The sequence below is a fragment of the Hemiscyllium ocellatum genome, chromosome 4 (genome assembly GCF_020745735.1).
Source record: "Hemiscyllium ocellatum isolate sHemOce1 chromosome 4, sHemOce1.pat.X.cur, whole genome shotgun sequence".
In the NCBI taxonomy this organism is placed as follows: Eukaryota; Metazoa; Chordata; class Chondrichthyes; order Orectolobiformes; family Hemiscylliidae; genus Hemiscyllium; species Hemiscyllium ocellatum.
The window spans coordinates 135629133-135650741 of record NC_083404.1 but is presented as its reverse complement, the minus strand read 5'-3'; the positions used below and the strand labels follow the sequence as shown (position 1 = coordinate 135650741).

Genomic DNA, 21609 nt, shown 5'->3' with positions numbered 1-21609 from the left:
AGCAGGTAAAATCCAACCCAGCCAATTACTGACCCCTCAGATCACTCTTGATCATAAAAGTGATGGAAGGTGTCATCAACAGTGCTATCCAGCAGCACTTGTCAGCAATAACCTTTGGTTTCTGCTACTCGTTCCTGACCTCATTGCCACCTTGATTCAAACATGGACAAAAGAGCTGAATTCCAGAGATGATGCATGAATGACTGCCTCTGTTATCAAGGCTGCTTTTGACCGAGCGTGGCGTCAAGCTTGGAGTCAGTGGGAATCAGGCAAAACCTGGTTCGAGTCATTTCTGACACAGAAGGAAGATGTTCATACCTTTTGTGACTACACAGTTACTGAAGCGCTGCATGTCGAAATGCAGCCAGACCTGGATCATGTCCAGATTTGTGCTGAAAAGTGGTAAGTGTTGAGACTGAGGAATAGCAAACCAACCAAATTCGCTTTGTAATTGCAACACAGCAGGATTAAAACATCTAGTGATCCTCAAAGTTGCTCCATTGTTCCTGACCAGACTTGTAAAAATAACAAATCTTGTAAGTTCAGCAAAAATGAACAATTTATTATTAAGAATGTAACTTTAGCAGAACACACAAACTGCAAGGCGGTCTAATCAACATCCATGATTAAAGCTCAGTCTTCTTTGAATATTAACATCACTATGATATGGACATAGATAGACAAACAGACACAGTTGAAGGACAAATTTTAGAAAAGGCAATAAAAGAATGCCAGGTCTTCATGAAGTCCTAGTACAGGCACATAGGAATGTACATGTGGCTTGAACTCTGAAGTCAGTGGTCAATACAAATAGCTTCCACAGACTGCTAGAGACATACTTATGTCACAGTTGGGATTCTTTTCTCAGAACTTTCAACAAATCATTAGCGGAGAATGACTAGAGAGAGCAAAGCAAAGTAAACCTTTCTAGTCCAGCAGCTTCCAAAGCAAACCTGTCTCCAATCCAAACTCCCAGTCACTACCAGTTTACACTTTGTTTTCTTTTTTGTTTTAAATATGGTCTGTCGTTGGCTGGCCAGAACTGAACCTCCTTTATTTGACCAATTCAACATCCAGCAAGCTGCCAGTCCCTCAGTGTAACAACATCTCAATGATAAATGGTCTGCAGTATCATCAGAGCAGCAATTAACCTGAATTATCTTTCCAGGGTAGTTCCCATGAGCAAATATCAGACTTTTAAGAACAAACTGCTATTCATAATTCAGTTATTGACTTCAACTCAATTCTAAACAAAAAGAGAAAAATTAAAGCAAAATAATGTTCTCAAGACAAGTAACATTTGTGCAACACCGATGCTAGGGAATGATCATCTGTAACAAAAGAGAATCTCAACATGGTCCCTTGTAATTCAATGGCATAAATATCACTACATCCCCTATTAACAATATCCTGGAGGTTACCATTGACCAGAAACTGAAATGGACTATATTTATAAAGGAGGAGAAAGTGAGGACTGCAGATGCTGGAGACCAGAGCTGAAAAATGAGATGCTGGCAGAAGATCAGGCAGCATCCGAGGAGCAGGAGAATCAACATTTTGGGCATAAGCCCTCCTTCAGGAAAGTAAATTATCAATTTATAAACTGCGACTACAAGGTCGAGTCAGAGGCTAGAATTCTGCAGCTCCCAGGTAACTCCCTAGGAGAAAGTGAAGACGGCAGATACTGGAAAGTCAGAGTCAGAAAATGTGTTGGAAAAGCACAGCAGGGCAGGCAGCATCCAGGGAGTAGGAGAATCAACATTTCAAGCAAAGGTCATTCATCAGGAATGAGGGTGGGAGCCTTGGGGAGTGGAGAGATAAATGGGAGAGGGGATGGGGCTGGGAGGAAGGTAGCTGACAGTGCGATAGGTGGATAGAGGTGCGGGTAAAGGTGATAGGTCGGAGGGGAGGTGGAGCAAATAGGTGGGAAGAAAGATGGGCAGGTTATGAGGGCAGTGCCAAACTAGAAGGTAGAAACTGGGATAAGGTGGGGGGTGGGGAACTGAGGAAATTGGTGAAATCACATTGATGCCGCCGAGGCAGAAGATGAGGTGCTCTTCCGCCAGGCGTCTGATGGTAAGGGAGTGGCAATCGATGCAGCCCAGGACCTGCATGTCCTCGGCAGAGTGGGAGGGGGAATTGAAGTGTTCAGCCGGTGAGGTTGGATGGTGAGGACTCCCAGAGATGTTCTTTGAAGTGCTCTGTGAGTAGGCGTCCCTTCTCCCCAGTGTAGAGGAGACCTCACCAGGAGCAATGGATACAGTAAATGATGTATCTAAGTAAATGATGGCCAATTCGCCTAACCTGCACATCTTTGGACTGTGGGAGGAAACCGGAGCACCCGGAGGAAACCCACGCAGACACAGGGAGAACGTGCAAACTCCACACAGTCAGTCGCCTGAGTCGGGAATTGAACCCAGGTCTCAGGTGCTGTGAGGCAGCAGTGCTAACCACTGTGCCACCGTGCCACCCATAATAAAATACATAAAACATTTTTTTGCATTATAATGTTATGAAGGTGAGAGAAAGAGAGGGAGGAAGCTAGCAAGGACTGGCCGAAAGCGCAGAGAGTTCTGAACAAGATAAAAATGTAATACTTGGTTGAAACCGATAGCTGGAGTTGCGAGGCCATGGAGCAAAAACAAATTCAAATATGGTCAAACAGTTTAAATTATGCACCTGATACCAAAATCCAATTGAATTGGATTTTAGCATTTTGGTGACATCAAACCAATGAGGCGACACGACTGCTCACAGCACCAGGGTCCCAGATTCGATTCCAGCCTCGGGTGACTGTCTGCGTGGAGTTTACGCAATCTCCCCGTATCTGCATGGGTTTCCTCTGGGTGCTCGGGTTTCCTCCCACAGTCCAAAGATGTGCAGGTCAGGTGAATTGGCCATGCTAAATTGCCCGTAGTGTTAGGTGCATTAGTCAGAGGGAAATGGGACTGGGTGGGTTACTCTTCGGAGGGTAGGTGTGGACTTGTTGGGCCGAAGGGCCTGTTTCCACACTGTAGAGAATCTAAAAGATCCAATGTTTTGGGGTATAAAACTGGACATTTTGAACAGTTGGGGAGAGAACTGCCAAGAAATCCAACAAGTATAGACTGCTAGCCAAATAGCGCTCTGAAAGGTACCTGTCCATAAGAAAAGTTGTGCAACAGAAGAGGCAACCCAGGAAAACCTGGAGAAAAATCTACTGAGGAAAATCAACAAAGCTGACTGGTTTTAAAATATGATTATTTTTGTTTTGTAAATCTTAATTGGCGTTTATTTTTGGACCAGTATTGTAGAGTGGGAGGTAAAAGATCGGTTCAGGAGAAAGGAGTTGTAATTAGTGTTTTTAAAGTTTTCTGTTGGACTTAAAGAATAAATTGTTAGTTTTTATTTTAAATAGTGAAATCTGGGATGTTTCTTTGCCTCTTGAAATTTAACAGATTACAGTACAGGGTGAGCTTCTCTGTGTGTTGCGTTTAAATTAGCAGAGCGGTTTACTCCGTGTCACAACAAAAAGTACAAACTCAAACTAGTATAATTTGCATTCCCAAGAGAAAATGTACTTGTTATTTTGGAATGTCATATTCACACTGCTGTCTTATGTTCCTGCAGCAGTAAATCTTTCTCTGAAGCGTGAAAGCTCGTAACCCAGTGTAAGGTGGTGTTTAAGCCCTCAACATTAGCACTTAACACTTTAATCCAGTCACAGGCGAATTAATCTATTCAGATGTTTCTATTGAATTTTATTGTATTGTCTGTGATCTTATTTTTCTCCTCTACGACAGAATCTACTCTCATGATCCAAAGGACCATCCCCTCCATCATATCTCACAACTACACTCCTTCCCTTCCCTCCCACCATCCCTTGAGTGCAGATCCTCACTCGTGGCTGAGAATTATGCATTGCATTGGATGTGAGGTCAGAGGCACGATCTGTAAGGGTCATGGAATCATCAGTTGATGGATCTTAAAAAGAGGCCATTTAGCCCATTATGCATGTGCCTGCTGTTCGAAAGGCTATTCATTTAGTCCTATTCACATACTTTATGCAAACTGCTGTTTCCTTTTCAAGTCTTTTATAATTCCTTTTTGAAAGTTACTGTAGAATCTGCTTTCAGTGTTCTTTCAAGTAGTATATCCCAGATCATTAGGCACTGGTTGATGTGCTTCTTCCACTGAACTAGTAATCCAAAGTCCCAGGCTAATGCTGTGGGGATGATGGTTCAGATCTGGTGAAGTTCAAATTGATAATAAAATTGTAATATCAAGCTAGTCTTGGCACTGGTAACCGTGACATATATCACCGATTGTTTGAAAAATCTCTTGTGGTTCACTTATGCCCTTTGAGAAAGGAGATATGTCATCCTCTCCCATGTGACTCCACACACGCAGCAATTCCTAACTGCCTTCAGGAAAGGTAAAACAAGACACTCCATTTAAAGGCACTGAGTGATGGGCAGCAAGTTCTGCCTTTGCCAGCAGTGCATGCTTGCCACGAAAGAATGAAAACTAAACTTGTTGAATTTGATAGGTTTTTATATCTTATTTTTACGAGTCCTCTTCAAACTTTGTCCTGTGGTTACTGCTTTTCTCCCTTTTTTTTAAGTCTTCCCTTAACTTTCTGTACAATGTCCTCTGTCTATCCTGTCACCTGAAGTATACTGCTGTGCACCTTACCACTTTTTCAGGTATTTATGTCATCTGCAAACTTTCAAATTATGACCGCTATGTCCAAGTCAGAATAATAATGTGCATCAGAACGAGTTGTGTGTACGATTCTCAGAAAAGCTGCTGCACATTACCCTTAAACTGAAAAGCAACTGTAATGCACTCTTTTTCTTCTGACATTCCTGTGGAGTGTCAGTCAGGATGATATTGGGAGTGGGACTTGAGCATGCTTCCTACTGATCCAGAGTGCTACCCACCGAGACACATCTAACAGCTGTCCAGCCTTGTGATTACTTCTTGCACCTTAGCTATATCCTTGTTGAACACGAGTGGCAGATGTGATATTCTCCATTCTATCTCTCTAATATGCCACACATCTCTTCATATATCCCAATACTCATGAAATGAAGACTTCACAACTCCATTTGATTCCACCTGACTCTTACCATGCTCTCGCAACAATACAACTCCAGACTGAGTACCTTGTTGTGAGCGACACTTTCACCAGTTATTAACAGGTTAAAATATGTTGAATTTTAATTTTGTTGTACCATTTTGCTGAGGGAGTTATTAGCTTTCTCTGTACAAGAAAAGTAATGAGAAATGTAGAGATAAACCATTTTAAGATTATGCGGTGCTTTAAGCTGACACACCACGTGTCTAAACCAAGTTATATAATCCAGTCACTTCGAATGAAATAGTTCGCTGTTTGGATCAATACTGTTAATTGATTGCATTCCGACACATGATAAAGGAATGTTACGATTTTTGCTGGCATGAATTTAGGTGTAGAATCAGATAAGTGAAATGTCTCCACTTTTAGGCTCGCTGTATTACCAATGTTGGGTGAAATAAAGTTTAACAGGCCTCATCACAGCATCCTGACAGTGGTACAGTATTGAAGATCTGGTGCACTATGCCACATTGATTGAGTTTCATGCAATCATAAAATAATGCAGCACCATCAGAGACTGTTGGATCAGTGCGTTTGTGTCAACTCTCTGAATAAGCAAGCTATTTAGCCTTACTTCACCCTGCCCTTTCCGTCAGCATACAGTTTCCCCTTTCTAGTAATTTGCCAGTTCTCTATCTAAAGTTACCATGCTTTTTAAAAAGGATGGTTTTTGTTCAATTATTAAGCTAAATGTTAACTGGACTTCACTTTGGTTCTTTCACAGGGGCATGGGAGACCAAAATCAGTAGCCGGGAAAAACGACAGCAGCGCAGGCGTGACAGAGGAATAAATGAATCTCCCTCCGTTGATTCTAGTCTCCCTGCAGTTGGATCTGAAGCTGTTCCTGCACAGCAACACACAATAGCCTCAGCTGGGCTGGGCCCTCGAAAGACCAAAGGGGTAGAAACTGCAGGTTGGTTAGAAAAGGGAGGTCTTCTGTTTTCTTTATATTCTTTCTTGGGTTGTGGGTGTCTGGTGCCAGTGTTTTTATATTAAAAAGTAGGCCCCTTTAAGCGATTTCAATCTTAATGTGATGCTCGTGAGAGTTTGTATTTGAGACCTGGGTCATCGGCTTCTTGTGGTGCCCCTACCTCTTGTCCAGATTCAAGTCCTACCTCCAGGGTCAAGTCACAACATAACTGGGCAGGTTGATTAAAAGCCTAGAGAGATGGGTTTTTATTGTTTATAATTGAGTGATTGGGTGTTTTGTTTAATAGTAATGTTTGGGTTTCTAAAATAAAAAAAAAGCCTGAGATCTTGCCCAGTAGCTAGTTGGCAGCTGGATAGGGAGAACATCCAGAAGTGAAATTGATACTACCACTGAATTACAGTTTAGCAACTAAACAGTTAAACCTTGAATTGTCATCACCGACCTGATTTACTACATGGATGTTGCTGCGTCAGACATCTGGAAAGTCAGCATTTGTTGATTCTTGATCCCACCTTGAACCGAGTGGCTTGTTTGGCCATCTCCGAGATAAGTTAACAATTAACCATGGTGTGGATTTGGAGTCAAATGTAGGTTAGACTAGGTTAGCACAGCAGATTTCCTCCCTTAAAGAACGTTAGTGAACTACGATGCCAGAACCACTCCCTTATTGGTCAGAATTTTGCTGCATGTGTTCCCCCCCATATGTATTTGCAAGTCAGGAGTGTGCAATGAATTGATAATGTTGGGCACTAATTTCAGGGCTCAGTTGTTGCAATAACATTTTATTAATTATGCCCTCCCAGAAGGCAATGTCTCTAGAATCATCTTATTTGTAAAGGAGCAAAAACTTGATTTTGTGCAGTGGTTTTCATGGCATATTGAAGCACATTGCAGCCAGTGAATTAATATAGAATGTCTAGTCACTGTTGTGATGTAGGAAATGTGGCAGTCAGTTTGTGTAGTGGAAGATGTCCACAAATGGCAATGAGAGGAAAAACTGCAAGCCTGCTTTTATTTTATGTGGTGTTGATTGAGGAATGAACATCATTGATGACACTGGGGATAACAACCCTGGTCTTTTTTGAAATCATGCAATGGGAGCCTCTCCATTCATCTGAGACGGCAGACAGGCCCACAATTTAGCATCTAATTTGAAAGATGGCGCCTCTGACTGTACAGGGCTCCCTCTGTAATGCATTTGGGATTGAGAGTGTGGTGCTGGAAAAGCACAGCAGGTCAGGCAGCATCCAAGCAGCAGGAAAGTAGACATTTCAGGCAAAAGCCCTTCATCAGCAATGCATTTGGGGTGTCAGACTCGATATTTGTGTTTCATTTTCTGGAGTGGGACTTGACTCTAAAGTTTTCTAAGTTAGAGACAAGAGTGTTACTGATCGATGATTGGTGCTTTCTTTTGAAGCAGAGTTGCATCAAGTTTCAATGATAATTGTCTCTGCCTTATTTGAATAATAATAACCAAGAATCAGTAATTACCAAAAAAATTGAGTTAGCTCCATTAGATTGGTCCTAATTTAGGTCAAAGATTACTATCATCATAAGACTCAAACCTTTGTAGAAGCAGATTAGTTTACTTAACTTCTAAACTAGTTGTACATATTGAATCTATTATTAGCATCAGTCAGCTTGACATAGATTTCTGGTGCAAAATGAATTTTAAATGTCTCTTTGGCAAAACAGTAAAAGCAGCCACTGTTTCAGGCCGAGTCAATTTTCTGGCAATGAATAAGGCTTGTTGATATGTTTTTTTTTCTCTTCTTCAAAGTTGCTCCCGGGTGGGGTGAACAGCTAACAGTGAATGGAGGAAGCTGGTGTGAAATCCCAGTGAAACTGCCCACTCAGATTAATGCAACTAAGGATGATAAATGGCGACAAATCCCAGTATTGGCAAATGCAAAAAGAAGCCCGGATCAGCCTGCCTGGGGCCAGGAAAGCAGTGATACCAATGCAGGGTCAAAAGAATGGGCAGTACCCTTAGTTGATAAGACTTGGAGTGAGCATGCACTTTACCCCAGCATTGGTGAGTGTTGAATTGTGTGTCTCTTAATTGAAATATACTTAAATTCAACATGAGGGAGATTGAAATAATTAATTCTTAATAAGATTGAAGATTTTTATATGCCTGTCATTTTCTTCAAACTAAACCTTAGGCTTTATCAGTAAATGTTGATCCTCATTCATAGTACAAAGGATTTCTGGTTTTAATTGCTAACTCATTAGATCTCAAAGGATAGTACTTGACAATAGTGAACACCCTGTGGTTAGAGAGGGGGAAGTATGCACCAATATTTTTGCAGTTGAACATCATTTACGAATTAGTGTGGGACTATGCCAAAGAATAGCCATAGCACAGTAGTTACAATGGAGCCAGCCCTACACTAGCAGGTTTGTGAGCATGCATGGATTAATATTCAATTTCTGTTTTCTTTATTTTAATGCAAAGTTAAAGATTAATCCAGGTTGACTACATTTGTAAGTCTGGCCAGATTGATGAAAAAAAACTTTGATTTTTTTCTACATCTTTTACTTTTAACATGTTCTAAATATGAGAAGCTGAATAATAACTGAAGTGTTGAGATTAAGCACCTGAGCTCAGTATAGGGTGCAGACGATTTCAAACTTCGTGAAGCTTGTTTCTATTTCAATTTAAACTTTTTGAACATAATTTCGGAGTGTGTTTATAGTTTACAGTTTTGGATGCCCATATCAAAAAGTAATCTTATTAGCATCTAAGCATTCCATTTTATTTACTTTCATTAGATTATACATGACCCAATGCAGACTTGATTTCTAGATATGAGTGTTCACCCAATCATCACAAATGATGCAAGATATAGTGAAATATTGGAAATTATGCTTGTGGTCAATTTTTAAAATTCTTGTACTCCTCCACAGCATTAATTATAGACTTTTGTCACGGTATGGCTTAAGGATTAGGATGGGAGAAGTGGGTTCCAATTTAGGGAGCACTGGCACTAGCATGAGGAAAAGTGGGAGGGCTGTACCTTTGGTACAGACTTCACCTCAACTGTTCTGCGATTGATGTTTCAGTGAGTAATATAACTAAGGAAGTAGAAAGGGCTTTAAACTAAATAGGAAGAGAAGGGATCATTGAAAGAGAATATGAAGTAAATTAGAGGAAGTGGTAAAACAATAGATGAAAGATACTATTACCATGACCTTTTTGAGTATGGCAGAAATGACAGTGTTTGCAAACTTAAGTGTGTGTCTGCGGATTAGACCAGAGTTTACCAAAATATCTATTATTTTAGAAAGCTGAATTAATGACCCTGCATCTGAATGCCTATTATGTTCACAGGAAAATAAATTGTCAGCTCAAATAGAAATACGTATGTATGATTTAATCGACACTTCTCTGCCATGACTACAAAGAAACCAAAGCTGGGACCTGAATATCCAAGGAGTTATAGACATTCTTGAAGAACAGATGTCTTGGAGACCGTGGTAGTCTTGTTTCATTAGTAAATGAGAATATTAGTACTAATGTGAGAGATGGTTTTAGTTCTAAAATTCAGAATGTTGAATCAGTTTGATAGCACAAAGAAACACAAGGGGCTGTTGATGGGAATAACAATGACGATGCAAGTTACAGTATCAATCAGAAAATTAGAGGTGCTTGTAATTAGCGTAATACAGAAATAAAGTTCAGTATTGGATATAATAGAGTGTATGAAGGTGGATAAATCTAGTCCTGAGCAGATATATCCAAGAGCACTGCAAATGGCTAGAGGAGAAATTGCAGGGCCCTGGCTGATATTTTTGCATCATCGCTAGCCTCGACTGAGGTCCCGGAAGACTGGAGATTAGCAAATGTTATGCCCTTATTCAAGGAAGGCTGCAAAGAAAACCTGGGAACTATAGACCAGAAAGCTTAACTTCGATGGTAGGTAAGTTACTTGAAAAGATTTCTGAGCAAGAAGACATACCTGCATTTGGAAAGACAGGGTTTGATTAGGAATAGTCAGCATGGCTTAGTGAGTAGGACATCATGCCTCATAAATTTGAGAGAGTTCGTTGATGAAGTGACCAGGAAAGTTGATGAGAGCAGGGCAATAGACATAGTCTATAGGATTCAGTAAGACCTTTGAAAAGGCTCCACTTAGTAGGCTGCTCTGGAAGGTTAGATCGCATGGAATCCAGGGGAAGCTGGGAAATTGAATACACAGTTGGCTTGATGATAGGAAGCAGAGGGTAATAGTGGAAGGATGCTTGTCAGGGAATCTAATCTGATCAACTACTAAGTACAAGTTGTGGAGTGTGAATTCTTGGAATGATTGCAACATGATTTTTCAGTGCAGTACGCCGTAGAGAACAGGTTATTTGCAGTTGAAAAAAAACAGCTAACTTGTTGTAAAGAAGCTTTTAGGAAAGAGCGATCATAATATAAAAGCAATTTTGCATTAAGGTTAGAAGGGATGTGGTTAAATCAGAAATTGAGATCTCAATTTTAAGCAAAAGTCTATGAAGTTATGCCAGTGAAATTGACTGTATTTTGCATTGGCAAACCATTTACAAAATATTATGGTGATAGACAAATGCAAACATTTAAGAACAAATGCTTAGTTCATAACAGAAATACAAACCAACAGGGAAAATGCTCCACCTGTGGCTAGTGGAGTGCCTCAGGGGTCAGTGTTGGGCCCATTGCTGTCTGTTATCTAGATCAATGATTTTAATGAGAATGTCCAAGGCATGGTTAGTAAGCTTGCAAATGACACTAAAATAGGTGGTATCGTGGACAGTGAGGACGGTTATCAGAAATTGCAGCAGGAACTTGATCAACTGGGGAAGTGGGCTGAGAAATGGCAAATGGCGTTCAATATAGATAAGCATGAAGTCTTGCATTTTGTAAAGTCAAATCAATGTAGTAGTTTCATGGTGAATGGTTGGGCCTTCAGAGTGTAGTGGAACAGAGGGACCTTGGAGTTCAAGTGCATGGTTCACTGAAAGTGGAGTCACAGGTCAACAGGGCAGTAAAGAAGGCTTTTGGCACACTGGCCTTCATCAGTCAGGGCATTAAATATAGAAGTTGGGAAGTTATATTGCAGTTGTATGGGATGGTAGTGAGGCCTATGGGTGGTAGTGAGGCCGCATTTGGAGTATTGTGTTGAGTTTTAGTCACCTTGCTCTCGGAAGGATGTTATTAAAGTGAAAAGAGTGCAGAAGAAATTTCAAGTATGTTGCCAGTACTCAAGGTTCTGAGTTATAGGTTGGACAAGCTAGGACGTTTTGATTAAGAGTATAAGAGATTGAGGGGGGGGGGGAGCCTTATGAAAGTGTATAAGATCATGAAAGGCATTAAATCAATGCCTCGATTGAATATAATTCATTTTCAGGTTAGAACGCTGACTAGTGGGGTTTTACAAGGATGATTGATTGGGTCCTAGCTATCCACAATCTCTATTGATGTAGATGTGGGAATTACATGTTATACATCTGAGTTTTCAGATGACTCAAGCTAGATAGGAATATAAGTTATGTCAAGGATGCAAAGTCACTTGAACAGAATTTGGAAAGGTGGAGTTAATGGGCATTTGATGTTATCCACATTCGTTGGAAAACAGAAGTGCAAGGTATTTCTTAAATGGTGAGAGGTTGGTAAGTGTTGAACTTCAGAAGGACTTGGGTGTCCTTGCTCATGAAAGCTAGCACACAGGTATGGCAAGCAACAAAGGAGGCAAATGCTCTGTTAGCTTTCATCAAGAGAGGCTTTGAGTAAAAGAATAAACATATGTTACTGCAATGATACAAAGCTTTGGTAAGAATATTATGTGGCGTTTTCTCTAGAATTCAGACCTTAGTTGACTTTAGTCTTCAACACACTCACTGACTGTTTATTCCCTTTCAAATGTTTTGTGGAATAACCTACCACCACGTTTTCAGATGGTGCTTGAGGAAAAGAAATTGTCCTCCTCTCTCCTGTAGATATTCCGTTAATTACTTTTCATCTATGGCCTCTGGTTAATGAATCATTTACCACAGGGGATTTTTTTTATTTCTTGATCTCTCTCAAAATGTCTCATCATCTTGAAAACCTTTGTTGTATCACCTCTTCATCTCTTTTCCAAAAAGAACTGTCTCAACTCATCCAACTTGTTTTCAACAGTGTTGATTCAGCATAATCATCTTGAATTTCCCTAAGTCCCTTGCTATAATGACTTTTATAATGGCTTCTAACATCTTCCAATATCTTCCCTATGACCTGTATCTTGGAATTTTCTGTTTCCCTCCCTTTATGAATAGCTCACTATTTTCCAATTTAATGGCGGCTTCCCAAATCTAAGCAATTTTGGATAATTGCAGTCAGCACCTGAACTATTTCTCTAGCTATTTAAGACCCTGGGATTTATGTATCGGTACCAGAGACTTGTCACCCTGCAACAGTTTGCTCAGTAGTCTTTCCAGGAGATTGTAATTTTATTGAGTTCCTCCCTCACTTCCATTTCCTAAATGACATTTATTTCTGGGATGTCACTTATGTGCTCTGAAGACTGATATGCATCCCCTGTCCAATTAATCTGCCATCATGTCTTGCATTATGTTCCCCAGACTCGCTTTCTATAGGATCAATGCCCACCTTGTTAACTTTTAAAAGTTTTTTTCAGAAGGTCTTGTTACTTGCTGAATGACACCCATCTTTATTTTAGTAAGTGATCCTTATTTTACTTTGATACTGTCTTTAATTTTTTTTAGTTAATCAAGAATGTGGATCCTCCCTATGGGACTTTTTTTTATTACTTGTCAAGGGATATATCTTTGCCAGGCCAAAGTTAACTACACAACACCAGGTTATAGCCCAACAGGTTTATTTGGAGTCCTGCTCCTTCATCAGGTAGTTGTGGAGCAGGACCATAAGACACAGAATTTATAGCAAAAGATGACAGCATCAGGCAACTGAAATAATATATTGAACAAACCTAGGTTATTGTTAAGTCTTTCATCTTTTTGAATGGGGTTGCAGATTTCAGTTCATTAATATGTAAATCCCAGCACTAATTTTAAGTCACTTTCTCGAGATGACTTAAGGTTTCATGAATAAAGACGACATCTCTTCTCAGACAATGCATTAAATGTGTGAGGTTAGAGTCTGTCTGAGTCTTCAGTCAAACTGGTTCTGTTTCCAAAGTGGAATTTACAAAATGTTATGTGGATTGACTGCAGATTGTGCATTTTTTGAGCAAAATAGAATGTATCTGCAAATGTAATTCTGCAAATACAAATTCACCCCATAGACTTAAATGTGTGTGTGTGCGCGTGCAGGAGAAAGAGTAGCGGAGTGTGGTGGATATGAGAGGGTCTGCATGAGTATGTAAAAGTGTGTGTGTGTGTGTGTGTGTGTGTGTATACAGTGTAGTGGGACACTGGTAGTGTGACATGAACCCCAGGTCCTGGTTGAGGCCATTCCCATGGGTAACGAACTTGCAATCAGCCTCTGCTCAGCCACTTTGCATTGTTGCCGATTGTTACAACACTGGGTAAACCCCCCTGCTTAATTTAAACCAGCAACAGAAAGATTTAACCCATGCAGTAATCTGTGAAATTTCGAGAGGCAAAGAACTATTTAAAATAAATTACTTTACATTTAACAACTTTATTTCTTAAATTATAACAGAGAATAATTAACTAACAACTATTTACAACTCCTTCCTCTACCCTATCTTTTACTTTCCTTTCAGTAATACTAGTCCGATTAAGATTTACTGAAAAAATTCAAATTTTAAAAACCAGCCAGCAGCCGAATCTTCTTGGTATATCTTTCTCTGTAGATTTGCTCTCCAGATCAGTGTTGATGCTTTTTCTCTACGTAAACTTCTTCTCTAGACAGGTACCTCTCGGAAAGTACTGACTGGCAGCCTACATCTGTTGGTCTTTCGGCAGCTCTCTCCCAAATGTTCAATTTTTCCCAGTCTTACACCTCCCAAAGCATCCGATTGTGTCATTGGTTTTTAATATCGTCAATATACTAAATTCACTCTTGATTGGAGTTTGATATTTTTTGAACTGATTGGCCAAATTCAAATTTGTTTTTGTCTCCAGGCAACCAACTACCCTCGCTGTTACATTGTGTCTTATTCAGAACACTTGGTGCTGTCAGGTAGTTCTGCTAGCTTTTAACTCTCTTGAAGGTACAGTACATCCACATCTTAATAACACTATCCCGAAGTTTCCCTGGGAGGATGGTTACCTGAAGATCCGAGGCCAAATGTCCCTGTCTGCTGAAGTGTCCCCTGACTGGGAGGGAACACCAGACCGGGTTGTTCCCTCCCAGTGGGAGAACACTTCAGCGGTCAGGGGCATTTGGCCTCAGACTTCAGATGACCATCCTCCAAGGCAGACATCAGGACATGCAACAACGCAATGTGCCCGAGCAGAGACTGATGGCAAATTTCAGTACCCATGGGGATGGCCTCAACTGGGACCTTGGGTTCATGTCGCATTACAGGTGACCCCACTACACGATACACACTCTCAAGCACACATACACACATACTCTCACATTCACGCAGACCCCCTCTCATACACACGCGCTCTCTCTCATGCACATACACCCCCACACTGTCACCCACGCTTACACCCTCACAGGCTTATACTCCATCGCATTCTCACACACAGTTTACCGCACACGCGCACACACAAACACACGCACGCACACATTTTCTCTCTCTTTCTCTCTCATATGCATGTGCGCACACACAAGTCTGTGGGATGAATTTGTGTTTGCAGATACGTTCCATTTTGCTCAAAAAACGTACAACTTACAGACAGTCAATCCATTCAATATTTTGTAAATTCCACTTTGGAAGCAGAAATAGTCCGACTCAAGATTGGGATATAGACAGACTCTAACCTCACACCTTTAATACATTGAGCTGAGATGTCACCATTTTTTATAAAACCTTAAATTATCTCGAGAAAGTGACTTAAAAGAAGTTCTGGGATTTACATATTAATGAACTAAAACCTGCAACCATTCTAAACCATGAAAGACTTAACTGCAATCTAGGTTTATTCAATGTATCATTTCAGTTGCATGACACTAATCTTTTACTATCAATTCTTTGTTTTATGGACCTGCTCCATAATTACCTGATGAAGGAGCAGTGGTCTGAAAGCTAGTGCTTCCAAATAAACCTGGTGTTGTGTGGTTTTTAACTTTGCCCACCCCAGTCCAACACCAGCTCCTCCACATTCTGGTCAGGGCTTGCATTTACTGCCCATCCCTAATTGCCCAGAGGGCGGTTAAGAATCAACCACATTGCTGTGGGTCTGTCACACCCAAGTAAGGATGGCAGTTTACTTCCCTAAAGGACATTAATGACCAGATGGGTTGTTAGGACAATCAACATGGTCATCATCTTTATTACAGTTTTTAAAAATTGAATTCAAAAGTCAACATCTGTCATAGTGGGATTTGAACCCATGCCACTAGATCATTGGCCAGTGGCATTACCAGTACAACCATTCTGTTGACCGTAATCTAATTTATCAGTTCATTTTATTTGCTTTCATGTTCTCATAATTGCCTTTGTTTAAGTCTTAAAGTATTATCTTGGTAGCTGCAAGCTGGGGATGCCTTCACTACATAGTCATTCATTAATCCTATTCCTTTCCACTAGATATGATGTAGCTTGTTCTCTTGCTCAAGGCATGTTGTTCTCAGAAACAAAAACCATTCCATAGACTCCTCATGAAGGCTACCTTTGCATATATTATTTTTCCATTCCATATATAGAATAAATCCCCTATAATAATTGCTGTTTAATCTCCCATTATTTCTTCCTTTATGCCCCATCCCACCCTATGGTTACAATTAGGAGGCCTGATTACCAGTCTCACAAATGACTTCTTGCCTATAGTATTTCTCATAGTTACCTCCAAACTGTTTCCAATTCCCGATTTCCTGTAAAACCCACCTATTTTGCCATTATCGTCAATAGTTAACAGAACCAGCCCCTCCACCTTTTCGTAGCTATGTATCTTTACTAACTGTCGTTCAGCCTTAACACTCCAACTCCATGCCAGTCTCTATAATGGCTATCAGTTCGTACTGATTTTTTTTGGCACTATCAGTGAATCTGTTTTGTTTCAAATGCAACTAGCATTCATTTAGAGAGCTATTAATTTATTACTTTTATTATCTTTGTTAACGTATGCTTTATCTCTTGATTTGCTCTTTGATTTGTACTCTGAATTTAGTTTTAATTTTGACCTTCTAGATTGATTTGAGATCATTTTTTGCTTAAGTTCTGGTGTTAGAAGTGTAAGCAGACATGTTGACATAGGTGCTTCAAATTTCTGCTGTTTCCCAGGAGACCCAACTGCCTTGTGACTGGGTGGAAATATTATGGGACAAGAGATGAATCTTTGCTTGGCTGATGTTAGCAAAGCTAGGGTTCTGTCCTCAGTAGTGTGAGATCTGATTTTACTCTATTATGGTGTATATGTAACTTCATGTTTATTTTGGTGCTAAATTGTCATCCATTTCCCCCTCTATTTATTATCCTACAAAGGAGGCCATTAGGTTCATGTGTTCCACGCCGGCTCTCTGTGAAACAATCCATTTTCAATATTTCTCTCTCCCATCTTAGTCACCCTGCAAGTTTATTTGCTTCAAATGTCTACCTACAATTTTCTCCTTTATAAGAAATTCATTAAAACTACCTCTTTGTCCAGGTTTTTGGTCACCTGTCCTTATGTTTCTCTCTAGTTTGGTGTCAAATATTTTTGATCCTATAGGCTCCCTTTCTGTATCTTGATACATTAAGGCAGCTATATAAACACCTTTTACAGTAAACAATCTGTTGATGTTAATTGTATATTTTGTTTTTTTTTTAACAGGGGCTTGGGCAGGTGTCAATAACAGGATGAATACCTCAGAGCAGAAACCTGCTTTCTCAACCACGGGGACAAATGCTGCAGTAGCCAGTAAATATTGTTTTATAGTTGATATTTCACCTGAAAATTGTTTTGAATCCACTCCTTCACTGTATAGACAAATTAATCTAATCATGAACCTGTGCATGTTTAACTGTTATTTCCACACACTACACACTTGGTTGTTCAGATATATAGGGATTTTGTTAGTGTACCATTTTACATGCAGTATACAGCAAGTATTAAGTTCTGATTTTTTTTCAGTCGCTGTGTTCCAGGCATTGTAGAGATGCTGCACTTTCCACAAAATAAAGTAAAATTGTAATTTTAAAATCATTTGTGGGGTGTAGGTGTCAGTGCCAAGACTCTTGAGAAGGTAATGGTGAGGTGCTGCCCAAAATACATGTGAATGAATTAAAGGACCATTTCAGCGGGCAGTTAAGAGCCAGTCACGTTGCTGGGATGGACCAGACTGATTAAGGATGGCGGGTTTCCTTCCTTTCTCAGATAGATTTTTATAATGGTCTAGTAGATATATGGTCAACATTGCTGACATTAGCTTTTTAGTTTCATAATTTCACAGAATTATATAATTAGACTAGAAGGTATAGGAGCAGAATTAGGCCATTTGGCCCATTGTGTCTGCTTCACTATTCGATCATGGCTGATATGTTTCTCAATCCTATTCTCTTATCTTCTCTTTGTAACCCTTGATCCACTTACGAATCAAGAATCTATCGATCGCTGTCCGAAATGCACTCAATGACTTGGCCTTCTGCACCAATGAGTTCCACAGATTCACCAGCCTCTGGCTGATGAAATTCTTCTGCCCCTCACTTCTAAAGAGTTGTTCCGTCATTCTGAGGCTGTGCCCTTAGGTCCTGGTCGCTCCTACTAGTGGAAACATCTTCTCCATGTCTGTTCTATCCAGGCCCCTCAGTATTCTCTAAGTTTCAACCAGATTTCCCTCCCGCTGCCAATCCTTCACTCATCAGATCCAGATTCATCAACAGTTCCACATATGACAAGCCCTTCATTCTTGTTAACCTCTGGATCCCCACTAATGCCAGCATATCCATCCTTCAATACAGGAACTAAAACTGCTCATGATATTCTGCATGCTATCTGACCAGAGCCTTATATAGCCTCAGCAGTACCTCCTTGCTCTTATATTGTAATCCTCTTGAAATGAGTGTTACCATTGCATTTACCTTCCTAACTGCCTACTGAATTTGTATGTTAACCGTAAGAGAATCCAGAACAAAAATCTTTTGTGCTTTAGATTTCCAAATCCCTTCCCTATTTAGATGATAGTCTGTGCTTCTATTCTTCCTACCAAAGTGCATAACCTCAAACGTTCCCACACTATACTCTATAGTCACGTCTTTGCCCACTCTCCTAGCCTGTCCACGTCTTTGTGCAACCTCCCTGCTTCCTCAAGACCATCTGTCTCTCCACATATCTCTAACTCATATGTAAACTTAGCAACAATGTCATCAGTTCTGTCATCCAGAGCATTAACATAACGTGAATAGTTTGGTCCCAATATATACCCCTGTGGCATGCCACTAGTCACTGGCTGCCATCCTGAAAAATGACCCCTTTTATACCCACTGTCTGCTTTCTGCCAGTCAACCAATTCTCTCTCCATGCCAGTACCTTGTCTCTGACACCATGGACTCTTAGTTTGTTTAGCAGTTTCCCTGTGCAGCACTTTGTCAATGGCCTTCTGAAAATCCCAATAGATCACGTCAGTTGGCTTTTCTTTATCTAAACTGCTCATTATGTCATCAGAGTTCCAACAATCTTGTCAGACATGACCTCCACTTGATGAAGCCGTACTGACTCAACCGTGTTTTACCATGCACTTCCATCTTTAATAACGGACTCCAAAGTCTTAGCAACAGCCTAGATCCGGGTAACTGGTCTATAATTTCCAGACTTGTACCTCCTTCCCTCCTTAAACAGGGGTGTTACATTTGCTATATTCCAGTCCTCTGGGAAGCTCCCTGACTTGTGTTTCCTGAACCGATGTCTCTGCAATTTCCTGCACTATCTCTTTTAGAATTCTGGGGTGTAGTCTGGTGTGGGAGATAGTCTGGGGTGTAGTCTGGAGTGGGAGATTTGTCCACCTTCAGACTTTTCAGCTTTCCCAGTGCCATCTCCTTAGTCATGGTTGTTACACTCAGCTCTGCCTCAAGTCTCTTGATGTTCTGGTATGCGACTGGTGTTTTCCATTGTGAAGACTGATGCATAGCATGTGTTCAACACCTCCGTCATATCTTTGTCCCCCATTACTACTTTTTCAGCCTCATTTTCCAGTGCTTCACTGTTCACTCTTGCCTCTCCCTTGCCCTTTAAGTATGAAAAAAACTCTTGCAAGACTCTCTTGTATTACTAGCTAGCTTATACTTCATCCTTCATAGATCATACCTCACACTTCATCCCCCCTGCCACACACACACACACACACACACACACACACACACACACACCTCCACTACCACCCCAGCACTTTTTTTAACTTATCCTCAGCTGGAATTAAAAGGTTTCTCAATAATCTGGTTTTCCACTAATCTTCACCAACATAGTTAGCTTTTTTTCTTTTGTTTTTATGCTGATCCTGAGTTCTCTTGTCAGCTTTGACCTGCCCTTACTATGTTTCTTCTTCCTTGGATTTGACAGGAGTTTCTGAAAATCAATCCATTGCTGCTCCACCATCTTCCCTGCTCGGCTCCCCTTCCAATCAACTCTGGCCAACACTTCCCTATGTCTTTGTAGTTACCTTTACTCAATCATTTGATTCCAGCTCTTCCCTCAAACTGCAGAGTGAATTCTCTCATATTATGGTCAGTACAAGATCGGGGTTCATTCACGCTCTGTTCCCTAATCAAGTATACCTCATTGCACTTCACCAAATCCAGAACAGCCTGTTCCCAAAGTGGTTCTGCCACAAGCTGCTCCCAAAAAAAAAAGCATCTCATAGATATGCCACAAGTTCCTTTTCTTGGGATCCACTACCAGCCCAATTTTTTTCCAGTCCACCTGTATATTGAAGTCCCCCATGATGATTATAATAATGCCTTTCTCTCATGCCTTTTCAATCTCCTGATTTATTTTCTTCCTCATATCTTGACTACTGATTGGAGGCCTGCACATAACTCCTGTCATGGCCTTTTCTCATTTACAGTTCCTCAACTCTACCCAAACTGATTCTACACCTTCTAGTCAGTTGAAATTAAATTCCACCAGCTACAATGGTGGGATTTGAATTTAAATCTCTGAATCATTAGTTGAGATTGCTACTCCAGTAATGTAGCCATTATAGTTGCCTACTTCCTCTGAGATTAAATGGTGACTATTATGACAATTTGATGATTTTCAAATTGCTACATTGATTTTATGATAATAGAACTAAAACCGCTTGCTATGACAGACTAAAGAGAATGTTTCTCTTCATTATACCTGCTCTGCGAGATCTTGAATCTAAAATGAAGTGATACATTTCTTTCTTCACTCAAATTCTCTTACATCAATTACAGAAATTCTTAAGGGAATAATATATTGATGTGTGTGTGTGTGTGTGTGTGTCTGTGTGAACTTGTCAAATTTACTTTAAATTAAAGTAAATTGTCCTTTTTTCTTCCTTTGTTAAATGGTTTGATGTAGAAATGACAAAACTTTAATTCGTGAAGCACTCCTATCCTTAAGTTGTCCCAAGCGCTTTTAAAGCCAAAGAATTTCTTGAGGGGTGACCTTATAGAGGTTTACAAAATTATGAAGGTCATGGATAGGGTAAATAGGCAAAGTCTTTTCCCTGGGGTCAGGGAGTCCAGAACTAGAGGGCATAGATTTAGGGTGAGAGGGGAAAGATATAAAAGAGACTTAAGGGGCATGTATGTGTATGGAATAAGCTGCCAGAGGAAGTGGTGGAGGCTGGTACAATTGCAACATTTAAGAGGCATTTGAATGAGTATATGAATAGGAATGTTGAAGGAATATGGGCCGGGTGCTGGCAGGTAGGACGCGATTGGGTTGGGATATCTGTTCGGCATGGACCGGTTGGACTGAAGGGTCTGTTTCCATGCTGTACATCTCTATGACTCTAATGTTGCAGCAACCAATGTGCACATAGCTTTGAGGAATTTATGTTGGACTGGATATTGGGAGGATCAATTAAAACACTGAGATAAGTCTGAACTGCCCTCTATTGATTTTAAAATGGTCATTACTAATTATTCATTAACTTTAATTGTCAAGTTGGCATGAAAAAATTGAACAGGCCTCCCATCCTATGAGTACCAATAACAGGCAAGGGATTGAGAGACTGATTAGCCATCATCTAAATGAATAGCTGAGATACTTGAGAGCTGAGTGGCTTCCTCTTGCTGTGTTGTTGGAATGGAGAAAGAAACTGAAACAAGCTTATTATAGTATTGTTTTGAAATGCCACGAGATACCAAATTTTACAAAGGGAGATCTTTATTTCTAAGACTACTACTTTTAAAGTGGATTCATATTCTCCTCAGATAAGGATACCAAGTTTGGTCAAATCAAACTTGGTAATCTTGTAATAGTTTTTCAATGATGGATTGTGTATGTAATAAAGGCATCCAGTCCTTAAGTGAACCATTGCTCAATGGCATCT

At 40.2% G+C, this 21609-nt stretch overlaps 1 protein-coding gene across 2 annotated transcripts in view; it reads left to right on the top strand.

Annotated features, from left to right (window-relative positions):
* Positions 1 to 21609, top strand: part of mtdha (metadherin a) — a 98306-nt gene that overhangs the window by 49653 nt on the left and 27044 nt on the right. The window contains exons 4-6 of one of the 2 annotated variants that reach the window (XM_060823881.1): positions 5844 to 6032; positions 7831 to 8085; positions 16926 to 17012. In XM_060823881.1, coding sequence (XP_060679864.1) covers positions 5844 to 6032; positions 7831 to 8085; positions 16926 to 17012 — 531 coding nt within the window. The remainder of the gene's footprint in view (positions 1 to 5843; positions 6033 to 7830; positions 8086 to 16925; positions 17013 to 21609) is intronic. The other variant, XM_060823882.1, reaches the window with a different exon arrangement.